General features: G+C 36.4%; 1 protein-coding gene across 4 annotated transcripts in view; it reads left to right on the top strand.

Annotated features, from left to right (window-relative positions):
• Positions 1-19,437, top strand: part of AMMECR1 (Alport syndrome, mental retardation, midface hypoplasia and elliptocytosis chromosomal region gene 1) — a 230,841-nt gene that overhangs the window by 205,227 nt on the left and 6,177 nt on the right. For all 4 annotated transcript variants that reach the window (XM_012645747.1, XM_012645722.1, XM_012645731.1 and 1 more), the window contains 3 exons: positions 3,302-3,416; positions 17,143-17,233; positions 18,654-18,750. In XM_012645747.1, coding sequence (XP_012501201.1) covers positions 3,302-3,416; positions 17,143-17,233; positions 18,654-18,750 — 303 coding nt within the window. The remainder of the gene's footprint in view (positions 1-3,301; positions 3,417-17,142; positions 17,234-18,653; positions 18,751-19,437) is intronic.

Raw genomic sequence — 19,437 nt, 5'->3', positions numbered from 1 at the left:
GCCTGTAGTCCCAGCTACTCGGGAGGCTGAGGCAGAAGGATCGCTTCGGTCCAAGAGTTTGAGGTTGCTGTGAGCTAGGCTGATGCCACGGCACTCTAGCCCGGGCAACAGAGTGAGACTCTGTCTCCAAAATAAAAAAAATAAAAATAAAAAAAAGTCTTAGTTTGAATGTTTCTGCAAAACCAGACTATTTCCATCATGACTCATATACCTTTACTATTTCAGAGCTTTGAATCAATACGTTTGAATCTTGGCATGGTGAGGCATCGTTGTCATTTTCTCCCATTAACTGTGCTAACATTTTTCCCACGTACTCCTTGTTCTAAACGTTCTTTTTTTTTTTAAGCCTAGAATGATTGAACAACAAGGCTCCATATCACGAGAAAAGCTTGCTAGCCAGATCCTCAGTTACATTTTAGGTATTTGAAAATTTCATTGATTTGAAATAGTTTGAATTGTACTGAGCTAAAATTTACCTTTTTTTGGTCTGCTAGGAAATAAAGTAAACAAAATAACTTGCCTCAAAGTGTTGAAAAACTAACTGCATAATGAATAACTTCAGCATGTATAATTTTTTAAATGAAAAATCTAGAGCTAGATACGAAAAGCACTTTATTAAAGGAGGCCTAGCACTATCATCAAAAGAGCAGACAATAATAAGCATTGGTGAAGATGTGGAGAAATTGGAACCCTCATATATTGCTGGTGGGAATGTAGAATTGTGCAGCCATTCTAAGAAATTGTTGATTCCTCAAAAGGTTAAAGATAGACTTACTTTTAAGACTCATCAATTCTACTCCTAGGTATCTACCCAAGAGAAGTGAAAACATATGTCCACATTAGAACTCATGTGTGAATGTTCATAGCAGCATTATTCATAATAGCCAAAAAGTGGAAATAGTCCAAATGTCCATCAGTCCATGAATGGGTAAAAAAATGTGGTATATCCATACAATGAAATATTATTAGGCAATAAAAAGGATGAATTACTGATACATGACATAACATAGACGAAACCTCAAAAACATTATGATAAGTGAAAGAAGACAGACACAAAAGACAATATATTGTATGATTTCAGTTACATGAAATGTCTAGAATAGGCAAAACCATAGAAACGAAAATTAGACTAGTGGTTGCCAGGAACTGGGAGGGTGACTCCACAGTGACTGCTAATAGATATGGGGTTTCTTTCGGGGGTGAAGAAAATGTTCTAATATTGAGTAATGGTGATGGTTGCACAACTCTGTGAATATACTAAAAACCACTGAACTGTATGCTTTAAAAGAGTGAATTTTGTGGTGTATGAATTATATCTCAGTAAAATTGTTATAGATAAAAAACATTAGTGACTGTATTACTATAACTATTTGAAATTATAAAAATGTATTTAAATTACATTTTATGCCAGGGGCTAGGGGGAAGTGGGAATGGGGAGTTAGTATTTAATGAGTTTCAATTTGTGAAGATGAAAAAGTTCTGGAGATGGATGGTGGTGATGGACACACTACAATATAAATATACTTAATCCTATAGAACTATATACTTAAAAATGGTTAAAATAGTGAATTTCATATTTTGTATATTAAACAATAAAAATCCATAACCCTAAAACATTACATTTTATATTATTCTAATGAATAAGTGTCCCTTTCTTCTCTTTTTCTTCTTTTTAACAGGAAAACCAAAAATGTGATTGGCCTTTTGTTTTTTATGCATGGGATTCTTCTGGTCTATGTTTTAGAATTTCTCTCTAGTGTGTCTGTGTGTGTGTATGTGTGTGCATGTGTGTGTGTGTGTGTGTTGAGGGGGAGGTTATATAAACACACATGTCTTTACCTTGGCTTTGGATTAGAACTTGAAAATATTTTTTAAAACTTTATTTGCTAGTAGGAAAATAAAGGAAGCCAAACCATAAGAAATTTATGTTGTTAAATTATAAAATAGTGAAATGCTATTCTCATAGTATGAATTATCACAGATTTCCTGATTGTCTTTGGTTAATCTGGGTTCCTTGAATGGAAAAAAAATTTATACTTTATAAATACATAACATCTCTATATCTTCCTATAAGTATTTTCCTTTGTATAGCAAGATAGAATGAGCACCAAATGTATTGCAAATACAAATACAATGGATAAGTTTCAGAATGCAAAGGAAGGGATGGGAAAATGAAAAAGAAAATTCAGCAATGAGAAAGTCACTGAAAAAGGAATTAAATTCTTTCCAAAGACCACAGAACTTTGTTATGACCCAAGAAGTTTCTAGGGTCTGAGTTTGTAACCTTTAAGGATTGATTTGTGAAAACATTTTCTAAGCCTGGCTGCTATCTAGGACATTTGAAGATGGATGTCACGAATGCCAGTAGTGCCATTAATATGGTGGGCAATCAGAGGTGTTTGTTTTTCTCAATCAGGAAGTGTTTTTTTTTAGTACAAGGAACACACAGTGAGTGTGTGTGTGTGTGTCTGTGTGTGTCTGTGTGTGTGTATGTTTTCTGTCTGTTCTGTTGCAGGAAGAATTACGGTCTTCCAACATTCTACAGTGGGGTTTTTCTAGAGTTTGGCACTGTGCTATACTACACTTGATTACAGGATCCAATCAGAGTTGATGTACTCAGAAATCCATTGATGTGATTAATGGTCTCCTAGATTAACCCAATTTCCTGTAGTTTCACAATTTTTTAGTCATATCTTGAATTATCCTTTATAAGGGCCCTATAATCCTTGTATTTTTACTCTATAATTTGGCTCATTATTTTCATTTTCTTTGATTTTGTCTTTTGCTTCAAGAAAAGAAATTTTGATCTTTCTTTGAACTCTTTGAGTGCTGTTCTATGATGACCGGCCAACCTAGTATAATTTTTTTTTTTTTACAATATAATATCACATACACTCATAATTTATTTATTTTTTACTGCCACTAGCACTAGATCCAGAAGTCTTCCCACAAGTTTCCACTAGTCTGGTTTTTATTCTCCTCAAAAGTAAAATAAAATATTGTCAGATTGTACAAGTTAACAGGGAAAGACATCAGGAAATGGCTATACAGAAAATATAATTGATCATTCACTCTTTACAATTGAAGTGGTCGCAAGATTGGCTAACAGACACAATCTATTAAATGAAAGAAATGATGACTTCTAAAATCTTTGGGGCTTTGAATACATTTGAAGATTATTGGCACCTTTGACTTACTGATTCTTTTTGAATCTCCTACCTTTTTCAAATGATTGTCTGCATTTGAAATTAGGAACTTTCATATCCAGTGATTGCTTTAATATGTGCTTTGTTTTCAACAGTGCCCTTAAAGATAGCCGTTTCCCCCCAATGACAAGGGATGAGCTGCCGCGACTTTTCTGCTCAGTGTCTCTGCTCACTAACTTTGAAGATGTCTGTGATTATTTGGACTGGGAGGTAAGACTGTAGAAAAAATTTTAAAAACAATAAAGGTAACTCCTGAGTAGACGTTAAAAATTAAGTCCAGAAAATAAATTTTTCAACTCATGCTGTATTGTAATGGAGGTCAAGAGTAGCACAGATAAATAAACCTCACAGTTGAACAATGAGATATGGGTAAAAGAGTTTTTTTTTTGTTTTGTTTTTTGTCCAGGCTAGAGTGCCGTGGCTTCATCCTCGCTCACAGCAACCTCAAACTCCTGGGCTCAAGTGATCCTCCTGCCTCAGCCTCCCGAGTAGCTGGAACTACAGGCATGCGCCACCATGCCCGGCTAATTTTTTCTATATTTTTAGTTGTCCCATTAATTTCTTTCTATTTTTAGTAGAGACGGGGTCTCGCTCTTGCTCAGGCTGGTTTCGAACTCCTGAGCTCAAACAATCCGCCTGCCTCGGCCTCCCAGAGAGCTAGGATTACAGGCGTGAGCCACCGTGCCCAGCCTAAAAGAGTTTTTTAAAGGACAAAATGCCATGTGCTGTTATAATCCCCAAACTGAATTTGCTTTTCATTTTTATCCTGCACCTTATAAAAGCTGTTAATAAGTAGTAGGAAGGACTGACTGAAATTTATTTCTCCTCTTATTTCCATTCCAGTGCATTCTAATATAACTGCCACCAAGCAATTAGGTGGTCAAAGGATACATCTCAGACACAAGAGGCAAGAGTGAGTTAGGATAATATACCATTTGGGGGGAATCAGCTCATAATAATAACAGGGTGTTGATTAACTGGAGTTAAATAATGCTAATTCATCCTTGGCTACCTTAATGTAGCCAAACATTGTTAAACACACTAACAAATAATATTAAGGTTCTATCTAGGGTATCTGTGTGCATTGTCATTTCAGAGTAACTTATATTGATCATATTTTTATTTTTCTTTAATATGTGGGATTGGTTTGTTAATGAAGTTCAAAGGTTCTCACCATGATTTGGTTTGGTGGTTTGGAGGATAGTTGAGTATAGGTCTATGTCTATGGGTCTTTGAAATTTTACACACAAACATGCCCATATTACTGAATGCCTATTGTTTTCCAGGCACTGTGCTACATGTACAAAAGTGGTAAGATTTGGTCCCTGCCATAAAGCATCTTATAGTCTAGTAGCAGAGAGAAAATGTGTATATGAAGTATGAAGAAACAAGTGCTATGAGAATGAAACAATGGGAATTCAGTGATATGCACAGTATATATAAATGGATAGTGCTGATCCTAGCAAAGTTAGAATGTGTAAAACCTTTTGTACAATTGAAATTTTCCACTTGATTGTTTTCTACAAGTTTGGTCCTATTGATTTTTCTTAAAGAGACGTCTACCAACCTTATGGAAATGTTCCCCAGTACTTTATTTTTAAATGGTCCCAAATCATGTCCCCTACTTATTAACATATATTACTGTTTTAAGGTTGCTGCTTCCTCTTCTTTAGCCAGAATTTTATTTCTGCTTTCTGCATTGTAGGGTGTTATATGCGTAGTGGTGGGGAGGGGGTGGGGAGTGCAAGTGATTATGGGAGAAAAGCCTGAGATCTAGGGGACGACTGAGCTACAAGAAGACTTCTACCCTTACTTGTAGCCACTGAGTTGGAAACATAGTTCTGGCATGTGTGTATCTGTGTGTGTGTCACATACATGAATATATAAACGTGTATATGCATGTGTTTTGGGGGGAGGAAAAATGGGAGAATCCAACAGCTGTTATAAGTATGGGTAAGCACAGAGTACACCATCATCTTCTTTAGCCCACTTCCAGCACTATCTACAGCTAAAATTAACCTTGATATTATTGGGCTCTTATGTTCATGAGATGTATCAGCTTTCTGTTAAGAGGGTGGGAAGTAAAGCCCTGAAGAATTAGTACTGTGTACTCATTCAGGGTGTATTTATCCTCTTTGGTCACCATCTGCCAGCTTGAATTTCTAGAAGATTCTACATTGCTTCTATTTGGTATTGTGTGTTTACTATATTCCTTAGGGTTTAAATATTGGTGTCTATTAAGTGATGCTTTCCTGTTGAAACAAAAAATACATATATTTCATTCTCAGCAGCCAAGTTTTGAGGAAAGAAAGAAAAAAATACATATATTTTTTGTATTTCAATATATAAGTATTTGAAAGTGAATTAGGTACTGCCAGAATGGCTATGCTAAGAGGAAAAAGCAGTCCTTTTCAGTTAGTTCATCATCGTTTCAAGTATTTAGCATAAGAGAAATTTGTTCCCAACGAATAAGGGTGAAAATTACATTTTCAAGTACAAGAATATGATTTGGTCTTAAAAAATAGTCAGTGATTGAAAATGGAATGGTATTATTGTATGAATGATATTCTAAGGGTTATCCTTCATAATTCTGAAAACACATTGTTACTTTAAACACAGATGCCAAAGTAGAATTAAAGGCATTTTTAAAAATTATATATTGATGCAATTCCACTCCTAGGTATATACCCCAAAGAATTGAAAACAGGTGTTAAAACAAAAACTTGTATGTGAATGTTCATTGCAGCATTATTCACAATAGCCAAAAGGTGGAAACAATCCAAATGTTTATCAACAGATGAATGGGTAAACAGAACGTGGAATATTCATACAATTGAATATTATTCAGCCATAAAAAGAAATGATACATACTACAATGTACATGAATGAACCTTGAAAACATTATGCTAAGTGACAGAAACCAAACACAAAAGGCCACATATTGTATGATTCCATTGAAACGAAACATCCAGAATGGGCAAACCTATATAGAGATAGAAAGCAGATTAGTGGTTGCCAGGGGTTGGGGAGAGGGGTGAATGGGAAGTGACTGCTTAATGGGTACAGGGTTTCCATGTGGACTGATGAAAAAGTTCTGGAACAAGATAGTGGTGGTGGTTGCACAACATTGTGAATGTATTTAATGCCACTGAATTGTACACTTTAAAATTATTAAAATGACAAATTTTATGTTATGTGTATTTTACTACAATAAAAATGGGAAATAAACTTTATATATATATAGACACTGACTGTCCATGATAGTAATTTTCATTTATTGAAGAAATTTTTAAAAGTTAAAAAAGTATAGAGAAAGAAATGCAAGTCATTCATAATTACACCATTCTGAGATAACTGCTGTTAACATTTTGAAATATTTCTTTCCATTCTCTGTCCATGTCTTTGTATGTATCTATAAATCTGTATATTTGGTTATGTAACTGGGATCATATTGAATATACGATCACTATTTAAAAGATTACTGGGAAGTCTTTTCTCTTTGTAAGTTAATTATTTATATTGCAAATTTCCTTTTTGAGAAGTCAGTCTATATTATGAAAATATAGGCTTCACTTTGAGAAATTTCACACTGTCAAAGAGGTACAACTTTTATTCCAAGAATGAAATATCCTGTTCACCATAAGTATCTAATTTTAACCTGAAGTGCAAAGTCCTGTGTATGTTTATGCCACAGGGGAAAACAAGGAGATTACTACAGAATTTTAATAGAGAATTTTAAAGTCAAAGATAGATAATGAGTATGCTTTATAGAAGCAGAAGCCTCTAACACAGGGCTTTTCTGGTGGAAGTACAGTTTGAGAATTGAACTCCACTGATGAAGTGTGTTACTGCAGTAGAATTCCTAATTAAAGGGATGAAAAATGCCCAGATCAAAGCAAGAAGGAAGAGGGCAAAGTCTAGAAGTCCCAAAGCATAGAGGTAGGTAACTTCACTAACAAGAGAGACATCCCTGTGGTCATGAAGATGAGGGACATGACCAGTGGAATAGCTACCTGATTTTCAGATGATCAGGAAACAAATGAACTACCACAGGGCTGGCTACCATCTTACTGTCTTTTTCACCTAAGATTTGTAACTCAGTTGATTTGAGAACTCTCTTTTGGTAATATGTCTCTCATTTTATAATGGAAGTTAGTAGGAAAGTAGGATTTACTTCAGACTTTCTTTCAGGGGCTAGAGTGCTTCTGATTGATAATGTGAGAGGAATGTTTGATGAGTGGGATAAATGGTTTCATGTGTGGATGTAATTAATTTTAAGTCAATGTCAAATTGACAGAATAATCAATAATGCTTCCATGTTTTATATTTCCTCAAAATAGTAATTATAACATTTAAAATGAGTGTCTGTAGGTAGCTTCACAAGGAATCTGGGTAGTCACTAAAAACAACAAAACCATCCACGAAAGGCTGTAAAGATAAGTTGGAGCAGTGGCCCCACCCTCTTGAGAATTGCTGATCATTGCCCACATCATGATCTACTTCTACTGGCAGGTAGAAGAAGGATGAAGAGTGAATAATTTGGGAAAAATATTCATTAACTGATAAATTGGAATATCTACCTGCAAAGCTAAAATGGTTGTTAAATGAGGAAAATTGCTCCCCTAGGGAGAAACGAGACATGATATGCTTTGTGTTTGAACACAAAAACTCATCACCATTGTTCTCTGCTCTTCAGTTGACAGCATTATCTTAATTCTGAATGACAGGGTGATTGACAGACATGGTACTTTAGAAAGAAAGAAAAGCTCGCATACTGGAGCCCTCCAAAACGACATATAGCCTAGAACTTGTAGAGTTAAACTGTTTGGAAGCCCTGCTTCCTTTTAAAAAATCTGGAAGGATATAGAACCAATGACTTTACAATGACTGAGTTTGACTTGGGGGGTGGTGATTCTGGGTGTGTCACCTTATAGCTGCTCTTTTTCTGGATGATACAAATGAATAAGCATTTGTTTGTATTAGAACTTGTATAGGAAGTATGCTACCAGTGATTTTGTGGGAGCTAACGTAGCAATTTGCTTACAGAAGTCAAAATATTTTCTAAATTGTATTCAGGCATCTTTCACTTCTATGTTTCAGAGACAAGATCATTTGAAGGCATGAGGAAGAAATATTTTCTGTATTCTAAAGTAAATCCTCAGATCATATTTCAGTAGATTAATGACATTTTCACAAACCCTAAGTCACTTTTTCCTTTATCTAGCTCTCTGGATCACTGATATCTCACTCGTCTATACAGCTGCCACTTGGGCAATTCGCTGTGGTCCTAAGACAGACTGTTCCTTTTTAGCACACAGCACTTACATGGAATCAACCTATGCTGGGTGGGGCTGGCCAGCAAGATTCTTGTGTGATGCCAACAATCTGTCCCTGGACTATAAAGCTAGGACCCCAAGCCTTAGTCTTGCTCTGTCTCTAAAGTACCAAAGCATCTGTTATTGTTCATGAGCCTTGTTGGACTCCTGGTACTCAGAAAGCTGCTCTTCACTTTAAAAACAACCTCCAAAGTACACCTCTTGAGTGATCATAGCTCCATTTCTGATGTGTTTGGTTGCAGTTAATAATAGAGTGCTTTTGTAACAACCTTCATGAGAATAAACAGATGAGATGAATAAATTGGCTACCATCATTATCTCTCATATATTTTAGAAGTTAATGTTCTCCTTTAACCCTCACTCCCCCCTTTACTTTTTTTTTTTTAGCTCCTCTTAACATACTACTGAAAACAGAGTTCTCATTCACACACAGATGGTTAGCATGACTCAAAGTCACCAAGTGAAATGACTTCTAGTTGTATATGTTCTGTTCCCCGCTCCCCTTGGTTAGTTTTTCCCAGCTATGATATACACCATCTTTTTCCTCTCTTCTAACTTAAGGTTCCTGCCTTTTAAAAAATATGGGAGTCATGTATCCAAAAAATATTTTTTTATAGTATGTATTTTCCCAGGGACCTTGAGGTTTTGGTGTGCGATGTCACTGTCATTACGATAACTTAGTCTTTGTCTTGATGATCTACTTTAAATGTGGAGCATTGAGAAAGGAAGACTTCATTCAGGCTCCCTGGCCATGTAGCAAGAATTTGCTGTGCATCAACAAGTCAAGGTGTAAGAAACCTAGTGGGGAAGCAAGCCATACAGTGTAAAGTGACTTCTTACAAGGTGATTTAATACATAAAAATTTCCATTAGCTGTTGGTACCCATAGTGAAATGGGTTGCTTATTAGTCCATTCTCAGGACGCCTCAAGTTGCTTCCTGCGTTCTTCCCAGCATGTTGTTTGGTCAGGGGAGTAGGGGATGATCCTGCTTCTTCCCCCATAATCCACAAACTCTTCTTATCCCTTCTGTAGCAGTTATATTATAGTCTATTCTTTCATGTATGGTCTGTCTGTGTGTGTGTGTATACCCAACATTCAATAAAAAGAGTGCTGAATTTTGGGAATAAGGAGACTCGGGTTCTGTTCCTAACTGCCACTGCCCAGCTCTGTGACCTTTCTGGACCTCAGTTTCTTTAACCAGGAATGTGAAAAAGTTGGACTAGGTAATAGCTAAGATCTCTGTGGACTCTGACAGAATGTCTTTAACTGACTCCTTCCCCACCCCCCAACCTTTTTTTTTAAATGGCTTGTTTCATTTTACCTCCAGAGAATGAATCACCACCCTCTTAGAGGTCCTTAACTTTTAAAATGGCCATTACCAACTTAAAGGTAGACAACAAAAGTAAAAAATAACCTAATTAAAAAAATTGTACATTCTAAGTATAAAACTGGAGCCCTGCCGTGAAGGACTTATAGTCTAACTGGGATGGCAGGACACAGGCCTAAGTTGGTAAATAATTGGTAGACTGAGGGAAAGATGAGAGGTAGAGATCATATAGGAATTCACAGGAGGGAGTGATCATTAGGCAACTAAACTAGAATATAAGGCTTCATGACGGCAGGGATTTTTTGTGTTTTGTTACCTGCTATATCCCCAGCATCTAAAATAGCTTGGAGCATAATAGGCACTCAATAAATATTTGTTGAATTAAATTAAAAAATTGTACATTCTAGATTTTTTTTTCACAAAAAGAATTTACTTTAGGAAGAAAAATATTCTAAGCCAATAATGCCTCCATTTTATTACTATATCATTGTCTATTTTAAGTCAACATTATATATTTAAATCTAAATTAAGCAAATACATTAGGAAGTGATTATTCACTCTACAAATAGATATTTTGCTTTGCAGAGGGACTCACTATGGGGTTTATTGTTTTCCTCACAACTTTAAAATTAATTCATTTACATAAATTCAGCTCACATTTAATTTTTTAGGAACAAGTCTCTTTTTTATACTGAGTTAAACTGTATTGACTCAGGTACTAAATGTACTGTTCTAACTTGAATAAGATTTTTCTTAATTTCTTATCAGGCACACATTATTTCATATTAGATATGTTTGCCAAGAGGTGACTTCCCTCCCCTAACCTTTGTAAAGTAAACTAAGTCACATCTCTACATTTTGAGAAAATTTTATAACTTTAGTTTTCTTGCCTGTAAATTCACTCCCTCCTTTACTCCCTTTTTAAAAAAATGGTCAGAATGCATTTTTCTAACTTTTGATGAAAAGCAGGCTTTTTATTTAAAGGTTACCTGTGTTGCCTGAACTTTCCTTGGGAAGCTTTAGGATGTTCACTTTTTATGGAATGCTCATTATAATTAATCATTACAGAGAATTTGGTTTTTTCCCCTTAATTGCACTCCGAGCCGTCACTTGTTCCCTGCAAAATATTAGAGTAAGAACAGTTTCTTTCATTGCAAATGATACATAAACATGTTTGGCTTCATAGCTTTTCAAAGCACCTCTTCGTTAGCCATACTTTATTTAAAATCTTACTAAAAGTTCATGGGGCTGATTATTAGAGAGTTCAGGTATTTTAGAACTCTGTGTCAGCTATTAGTTAAAAAATGTTATCAGATTGTTCAGTGGGCTTTGTGAAATAAATTGGAAGGCTTATATTCCTGATAGACAAGATGTCTAAGTCTCCTACATGAATCAAAATTGGCACTAATTGGTTCTTTGGTAAGCTCTGCAAAAGCCAAGAATTGGCTCATGGAGACTGAACTAATTTCTAAGCTAAAGGTTACTAATTTACAGGTCATCTTTATTTTCTCCTTTATGCTTTTCTAAAGGGATTTTTTTTTGGTAATACATATGTACTATTTTTATAAATAGAAAAAAATGTGTACAGTTTTTAAGGTTCACAAAAGTAACTATTACTGAGCACACACACACCAAAAAAAGATGAATTGCAACAATGCTCTTTTTAGAATTTACAATTTGGCCAGATTTTGAAGGGATCATGTTAATTAGATGGGCACCTTCAGAACTTCAGACTTGCTTCTCAAATTGGTGGGTGGATTGAAGGGATGCAGAGTCACAGCTGTGGGGATTTGATGGGCATAGCTAGATAATATGTAGTCTAATTTGGGGGGGGAGTATCATGTTTGAGGAACATGGTTCATCAGGATCTGTACAAATCATTATCAACCTCTATGATTAAAATCTTAATTTTTCTTGCTCAAAGAAAAATTATTCAAGATGATAAACTTGGAGTAGGCTCAAGTTTGAAGTATTTTTCTCTTTTATGTTGGATTTGCTTTCACTAGGAAAAGGAAGAGTCACTGTTTTCAGAAGGCTGCACTGGGGTAGGGCAGAAGGTACTGTGGGGCAATAAGTACAAGAGTGGAATGGACTTCCCTGTGACTTTTACGCTTATAGGGGAAATGGCACATACGGTTTTCTCCTCCTAGGAATATAAGAAACACCAGATTCTGGGTCAGACCCATGGAATGTCCAATGCAGTGTTTGTTTCTGTCCATGATACTCAGGGCTGTTTTTTGAGCAGAGCATGAGTTTCTTCTGTGATACCATCCTCTAAAGGTTAGGGAGTGTGCCAAACATCCTGAGCTCCTCTCATTAGGAACAGAGTCCTTTCATTCAATTCAATGGGATTGGCATATTGAGCCTGGCAGGTCAATCTTATGTGAATGGCCAGTAACTGGCTGCTTTGTTAATTGCAAAGCATATTTTGCCAAATGATTTCATCCAAAAAGACATCTCGAATAACTTTCGATTCTTTGACCTCCTGATATTTTTTATATTATTCAGATGAACTCACTGAAAATGTGTGGAGTGAGCTATGTTACTAAAAGGAAACCCAGCATTTGGTTCTGAAAATGGGGAAGAGTGGGGCTGACTGTAGTATTTGCTAAGATAGGATGCCACCTGAAGCAAGTAGATTGGTTCTGTTAGCCAGGATGTGATCAGGGGAACATTTAGCTTTGAGGGTCAGGACTGTGGAGGTAATTGTGGACCCAAATGTTCAAAGGTTTATACGGAGCCTACTTGATCTACTTAGTCAGAGCACATTCATTTTATACTCATTTATGCTTTTAGCCAGCTGACGCTTTTTCATGTTTCAGTGTATTCAGATTGTTGGCTTGCTGATTAGGCTCACAAGTAAAAGTGAGACCCTTTTGTAGTGCTACTAGTAGATTACAGGACTAACACTTGCCTCATAGACAGACTAGGGCATATTAAGCTTTGATTATGCAATTTTGGGGAACATAATATGGGCCATGTATTATAATGGGGTGGGAGAAGATACTTTTTAAAAATGCTCTTGTGTTGAGGGTCACTGCATTAGAGGATAATAGTTTTAAATGAAGCTACATTTCTAACAAGGGGTCAGATAATGAGGATAAATGAAATCTGTAGACAGTCTCGAAGCTTCATTTTAGCCATTATTTATAATCTCTTCTCCTACCAAACCTTTTACTATGTAGCAAAATTGATTAATTTATGTGTATCTCTTCTCTGTGCCCACATGCTGTCTGATAGAGGAGTGAACAAATAGAGAAATGGACAAGAGAGGAAAGAGGATGGGGCTGAGGCCAGGTGGAGTTAGGGATGCATAATCCCCAAACTGGATAATCAACCCCTGAATAATCAAGATATATTTTAGGGTCCTAACATTAATCTTGATATTTAATCATTCTAAGCAATGTTAAAAACAAAAGATTGTATAATAGCATTAATAAAAATCACTTGCTATGGAATGGTTCAGAATAAATATGGCTTTCTTTTTAGCATGAAATAGGAATCTGTTGAACTGGTCTTAATGTTCTCTCAGCACACACAGATACAGCTCTGTTTAATTCCATATCCTCTTATCTATAAGTCCTACATTTAATTTACTACCATTCGAGTTGATTTATAGCCTTGCTTAGCAAAAGTACAGTCTTGATTAAAAGAATATTATCACAGCTGATGGGCCTTGAAAGCATTATTTTCCTTAGACTCTCTAATTTTGAAAATGACCTGCAGATTCCCATAAGGCTAGATTTGCAAGTCTCCAGTTTTTGCCCACCTGGCTGTACTTTGGACAGTGGTAGAATTAGTTGATGTAGTGTTCCCACATGCTGTCTCCTTATCCATCCTTAGAAACAGAATGTTACTGCAATAGAGTTGTAGAGCAGGTCTGCTTCAGGAAATCCCAGTTCCCTGGTTAGTTGATCTCTTATCTAGCTTACAACTGCAGCTATATCCTTTATCTCTTGGGATGCTGCTGGGCCGAAGGATTCTCCAATCTGTGTAAGGGAGGATTCAATTATTATGCACGAGGGTTACATTTTGGAGTTGCAGCTGTGACAGATGCCTCCCTCAAACAATATGGAATTAGTTTTGGTGCTTGTTTCATTGGAGATGACTTAATTTGCAAAGCCGGTGATTTCCACAGGTCAGCCACAATCGGTCATTCTCTACGGCAGGCCGTTTTCCACTCTCCTGTTCTGATTGTGCAGTATGATTATTTGGTGGCATCTGTGGTTCTAGGAGTACAGAAAATGTTTTTGCTCAACAGGTGACAAAAAGCTATTATGCTTTGATTCTGTTAAAAACATTATTACCATTCTTCTGATTCTAATAGTTGAAAAAAATGAGTCACTGTGGTTTTGGCTTTATAGCTTTGTGAAGAATATTTTTGACCTATGAAAAAAGTTATTTCTCACAAAGGATTTACTTTGTAAGCACCATACATGCAGTTCAACTTACAAGGGCTTTCAATTGTTCAGAATCGTAGGAACCCAGAAAATAATTAAAAGTTGTAAATGTGGTACTAAATCAGAATGGGAGAATTTTGATGTTTTTTCTTATCGAATTTGATGGTGGGGACTTGTCAAAATGCAAAAGTAAATAAAGCAATCTTGTAATTTTTATTTTGGTTAATATGTCTTTTCTATCCCTCCCACACAGAGCTTTATTGAGATATCATTCATATACCATACAATTAATCTTAACCTTTTTTTACTTGTCAGAAATTTTTAAACCCTAGTAATTTAACATTTTTGTTGAAGAACATAGAATGCACCCCTATGAAGAAAGGATGTACATGTCTAGATTAGCCCCCCATTTGCCTAAATCACTTTTCCCCCCAATACATAGCCAGTTTTTCAGAGCTAGAATGGTTATGAGAGGTTATCTAGTTAAACCAGAATAAAAAGCACCTGAGGAGTTGTTCTTTTTCAAACTATACTTGTTGAAGCATGAAACCTCCCAAATTTCTGATAAACTTTGCAGCCCCCATCGCCACTCCATGCCATTTAAATATCACTGATTTCGTCTCACACTCTCATCTCACAGATAGGGAGACATTCTTCCTCTTGCAATTTTAACTAGACACCTTAATAAACACCAAAATTCTTTTCAATTTTAACACAACAGATTTTTGATAAATAGAGTTAAAGATTTAAAATTCACTTCATTGAATGATGGAGCATAAATTACTTATGCTGTATATTTTTAAAAACAAATTATGAGGCCAGGCGCAGTGGCTCACACCTATAACCCCAGCACTCTGGGAGGCCGAGGCGGGTGGATCACTCAAGGTCAGGAGTTCAAGACCAGCCTGAGCAAGAGTGAGACCCCCGTCTCTACTAAAAAAATAGAAAGAAATGATCTGGACAACTAAAAATATAGAGAGAGAAAAAATTAGCCGGGCATGGTGGCACATGCCTGTAGTCCCAGCTACTCGGGAGGCGAAGGCAGGAGGATCTCTTGAGCCCAGGAGTTTGAGGTTGCTGTGAGCTAGGCTGACGCCACGGCACTCACTCTAGCCCGGGCAACAAAGCGAGACTGTCTCAAAAAAAAAAAAAACAACAACAACAAAAAAAAACAAATTATGAAGAGTCTGATATTGTCAAAGGAAAAAAAATTTCAAAGTCACCGATCAGGAAGTTGGTATACAGAAAATGTTGCAAATTTGTCACTGTCTCAGTACTGTGTCAGGCACTGGGGAGATTAGTAGATGTCCTTTATCCTGGAAATGCCTGATAGCTAAGCACTCATATTTCTTCTCAGCTGTCCACAGTCATTTCCCACAGGGTATGGGAAGCCTTATTGTGTTAGTTTTTAAACAGCTGCCCTGGTTGCATTTTTAGCAGAAGGAGATTCATAAGAATACTGATATTAAAGAGATAGAAGAAATAGCCACAGAGATATGCTTTAATAAAACACATAAACTGCTCAGAAGATCTGATAGGCTCTAACGGATGGACGTGTGAAGACCTGGGGAAAGAATGAAATGGATTTCCCAGAGGACTTTTTATTCCCTGAAATATTGGAAAATTTTAGACTATGGGCAGAAGAAGTGAAAGAGGTTTTCATTGACCCCTTTTCCTCTTCTAGACCTTTCCATCTATACAGATGGAAAGAATAAAGGTCTATGACTTCACTCACTTGCTCTTAAAAGAAGCCTCTGTCCTGGGCAATAATGCTTACCTGGTCATGCATCTTCCCTCCAGTACCTTGGACAACGTGATCCTCCACTTGGGAACCACTGATCAGAGGCAATCACACACTTAGGAGAACAGAATGCAGTTGTTATGCTTTTGAAATTTTGTTGTTATCATCAGTGTTTATAAAGAAGTTAAGAACTTTTAATGATCTTTAGATCTGCACACTATTCTATGTGAGATATGAGGGGGAAAGACAGATTCCTTTTAATTGTACGCTAATCAAAGGAAAAGCACAGTATTTTTTTAATTAGTAATAAACTGCCCACGCTTACTTAGAAGAGTGCCATTTTAAGGGCATTATCACAAGTTTGTTTCACATAAAAGAAAAAAATAGTTGCAGTGGTATTTTGGCTAGTATATAGAGAAACTGTGCAAAAATGCCCTGCCCCAAAGTGATTTGAAATCTTTATTGCTCTTAAATTGAACAGTGCTGTGTGAGGGCAATGGTGTATATGGACAATGAGTGGTTGCAACTGGCCCATTCTAAGCCATAATACATTTTTTACCATCTGTGCTGGATGATGATGTAGGATCTGGTTGTTTTCATTATTTTTTGTTTCAGTCTTTCTTATCCGACTGTGTCTGCTTACCTGCATATAATCCAAGGCTTTAAAGAGACTACACAGTTTGGGAGGGGTTGAGCACTGGAATTTTTGGAACTTAATCCAAAGTAGTGAGTGTGCCTGCAAAGCAGGATGGTTGTTTGCTCTCTCTTTGAAGTCAATTCCCTTTGTCTCATTCCTTGTTGTCATGACCCACAGTTCGTGAGAGTGGGGGCAGAATTCTTGCCATCAACTGTCTTGTTTTACACACAGCCCCAGAATGGTTGTTCCTGTTTTCCAAAACAGAATAGCATAACCCAGTGCATGTTGGGTACATGCACGTCCATATTTTCAGTCTCTGTGGCCATAATAATAGCCTTCAAATCCAAAGTCAAAGCTTTGGAAAGAGAAAACTGATATACCCTCCTAAAAACAAGGGGAAAGGAAGAACTACATTCTCTTGAAAGTTAAAATATAACCTTTTCTTTCTGATTCTATCAAGAAGACTGTACTAATAAAACTGCCAATTTCTTTCAGGTGGGTGTACATGGCATTAGAATAGAATTCATCAATGAAAAAGGATCAAAACGCACCGCCACCTACCTACCGGAGGTTGCAAAGGAGCAAGGTCATTGTACTTTATTTCATATGATCTGGTGAAGAATTTAGACAAATATACAAATTGAAATGCGATATCTGACCTTGCAGTTTTATGTCTGATAATTGATCAATGTCAAATTGTAAGAAATGACTCTTCCATTACTGCCACTGCAATGTCTGTATCAAATCAGTAAACTACTCACACAGAAGTTGAATCCCTGCACTCAAGTTTGACAGCACAAACGCGTAAATGTGTGCTCTTAAAAAAAGCAAAGATTTGTCAAAGTTGAGTTTTATTTTAGGCAACAATTTACTACTAATTTGAAATACCATTTTCCTATATTCCATTGTGCCGTAGATCGTGGCGTGAACAAGCCTTTTGTTTGACAGTCAGCCACATAGTTCGTTGTCATTGTCAGTATCAAATGTTTCATTCTTAGTTGGTTGCCATTACTCATTCTGCTAATATTAAGATTGTAGGTTTCCCTTTAAGATTGGGAGCATTGAAAATACATGAAGCATTAGTGTTTTATATGCTTGGTCTACACTTCCTGATGAACAAATATTTTCCTGTTTTGCAGATATTGCACAGACTTTTATGAACCAACCCTATAGCCAACAAAATAACTTTTCACTCTGTAGTATTTTGTCTTTTCTAGCCACTACCAAATTTTAGTTTCATTGAAATGAATATATCTTTTATCTTATGGAGCTTTTCTTCTCATCAGAAAGCATTTGTAATTTGATTTTCCCATGTTTGTTCATATAAATGTGGATACATAACAGCAAAATTTAATGTCATTAAACCCCCAAACAAGAAAGTCTTTTAAGGCAGTTATCTAAAGATTTATTTGGGTTGCTTTAGAAACTGTCTTAATCCTGCAGTATCAGTGACTTCATAAAGCACACATAAAAGATAGATGGCTTCAGATATTAGTATACCATCTGTGTCAGAACCAATAAAAATGCCCTCGAATATCGCACACAAATGTACTTGATTGATTACAGACTATACCACTAGGAACAGCAATTACCATAAAGTAGAGTTGGAGTCCTAAATACTATTGAGTTGGCACCATGACATTTAGGCTTTTCCCTCCCTTTTAAAGATGTCACTGTTAGAGTACCATGGTTACAGTTTGTTACAGAGTCATGACTGAGCACTTTCTGCCAGCCTCGTAGATTCTTTGCCTTTGAATGTGGTTGAGATAAATAAGCCAATGTTGTTAGACATTATGGATAGCTAGAATTTAAGGTGTGTGGTGATGAACCTGCTTTTGTATAGGATGAAATCTTATCTTAGCTCTTCTGTGTGATTGTTTTTAAGATCAAAAGAGTTGATGGCATTTGGTGACAGTGATAGCTGACCTCTGCAAGGTCATTTTGTATTTAACCAAAGGTGCGTTATGTGTGCTTGACTGATATTTTATCTGGTCTGCTCTCCACAGGATGGGACCATATTCAGACCATAGACTCCTTATTGAGGAAAGGAGGATACAAAGCTCCGATTACTAATGAATTCAGGAAAACCATAAAACTGACCAGGTACAGAAGGTGTTTTCTAGCACAAGGCTAACCAGTACATTTCAGTGCGTATACCTATAACCCTTTGATTTCTTTGGTCTATCTAACTACACTTGCTTCTCTTTTCTGAAACAGAGTGGAAATGAATGGCAGGGCCATACTGAGGGTGGATACGATGGAACTCTGCTTGGCAGTAAAGCTTGTATGATATATGAGGCCATCCTTCCCATCTTTAGCTCTGTGTGATTACTCTGGCTTTGAACGAGCAAGCCCGTGGAGACTTTAGACTACGTTATTGGAGAAAGTACCTCAATTAGCTATTGGCTAGCTTTTGACCTTCCTTAGCATAACCCCAGGATTCTGATAAGCAGTCCTCAAATTTGAATTTAACCTTAGAATTTTGGCAGTAATAAGAAGTCTACCATGAAAGCTTACTGAAAAACACAACTGAGCTAAACTCAAATGCTAAATAAATTTCAGCATGGGAAAATAGGGATACTTATTTAAAAAGGAAAGATATCAAATATTTTGGGAAAACAGGTTGCTGTTTCCATTTATTTCAATTCCACAAAACCACATTGAAGGCCTATAGTCTAAAAATGAACTATTCTCAGCTCCGAGGAGTTACAAATTTGAAAATGCTTCCATCGCTGCTCTCCCTGAGTTCACAGTTGAAAAAAAAAAGAAAGGAATATGCAAAAATAATTA

The sequence above is a fragment of the Propithecus coquereli genome, unplaced genomic scaffold, assembly GCF_000956105.1.
Source record: "Propithecus coquereli isolate 6110/MARCELLA unplaced genomic scaffold, Pcoq_1.0 Scaffold104, whole genome shotgun sequence".
NCBI lineage: Eukaryota > Metazoa > Chordata > Mammalia > Primates > Indriidae > Propithecus > Propithecus coquereli.
This window is presented reverse-complemented; position numbering and strand designations above follow the sequence as displayed.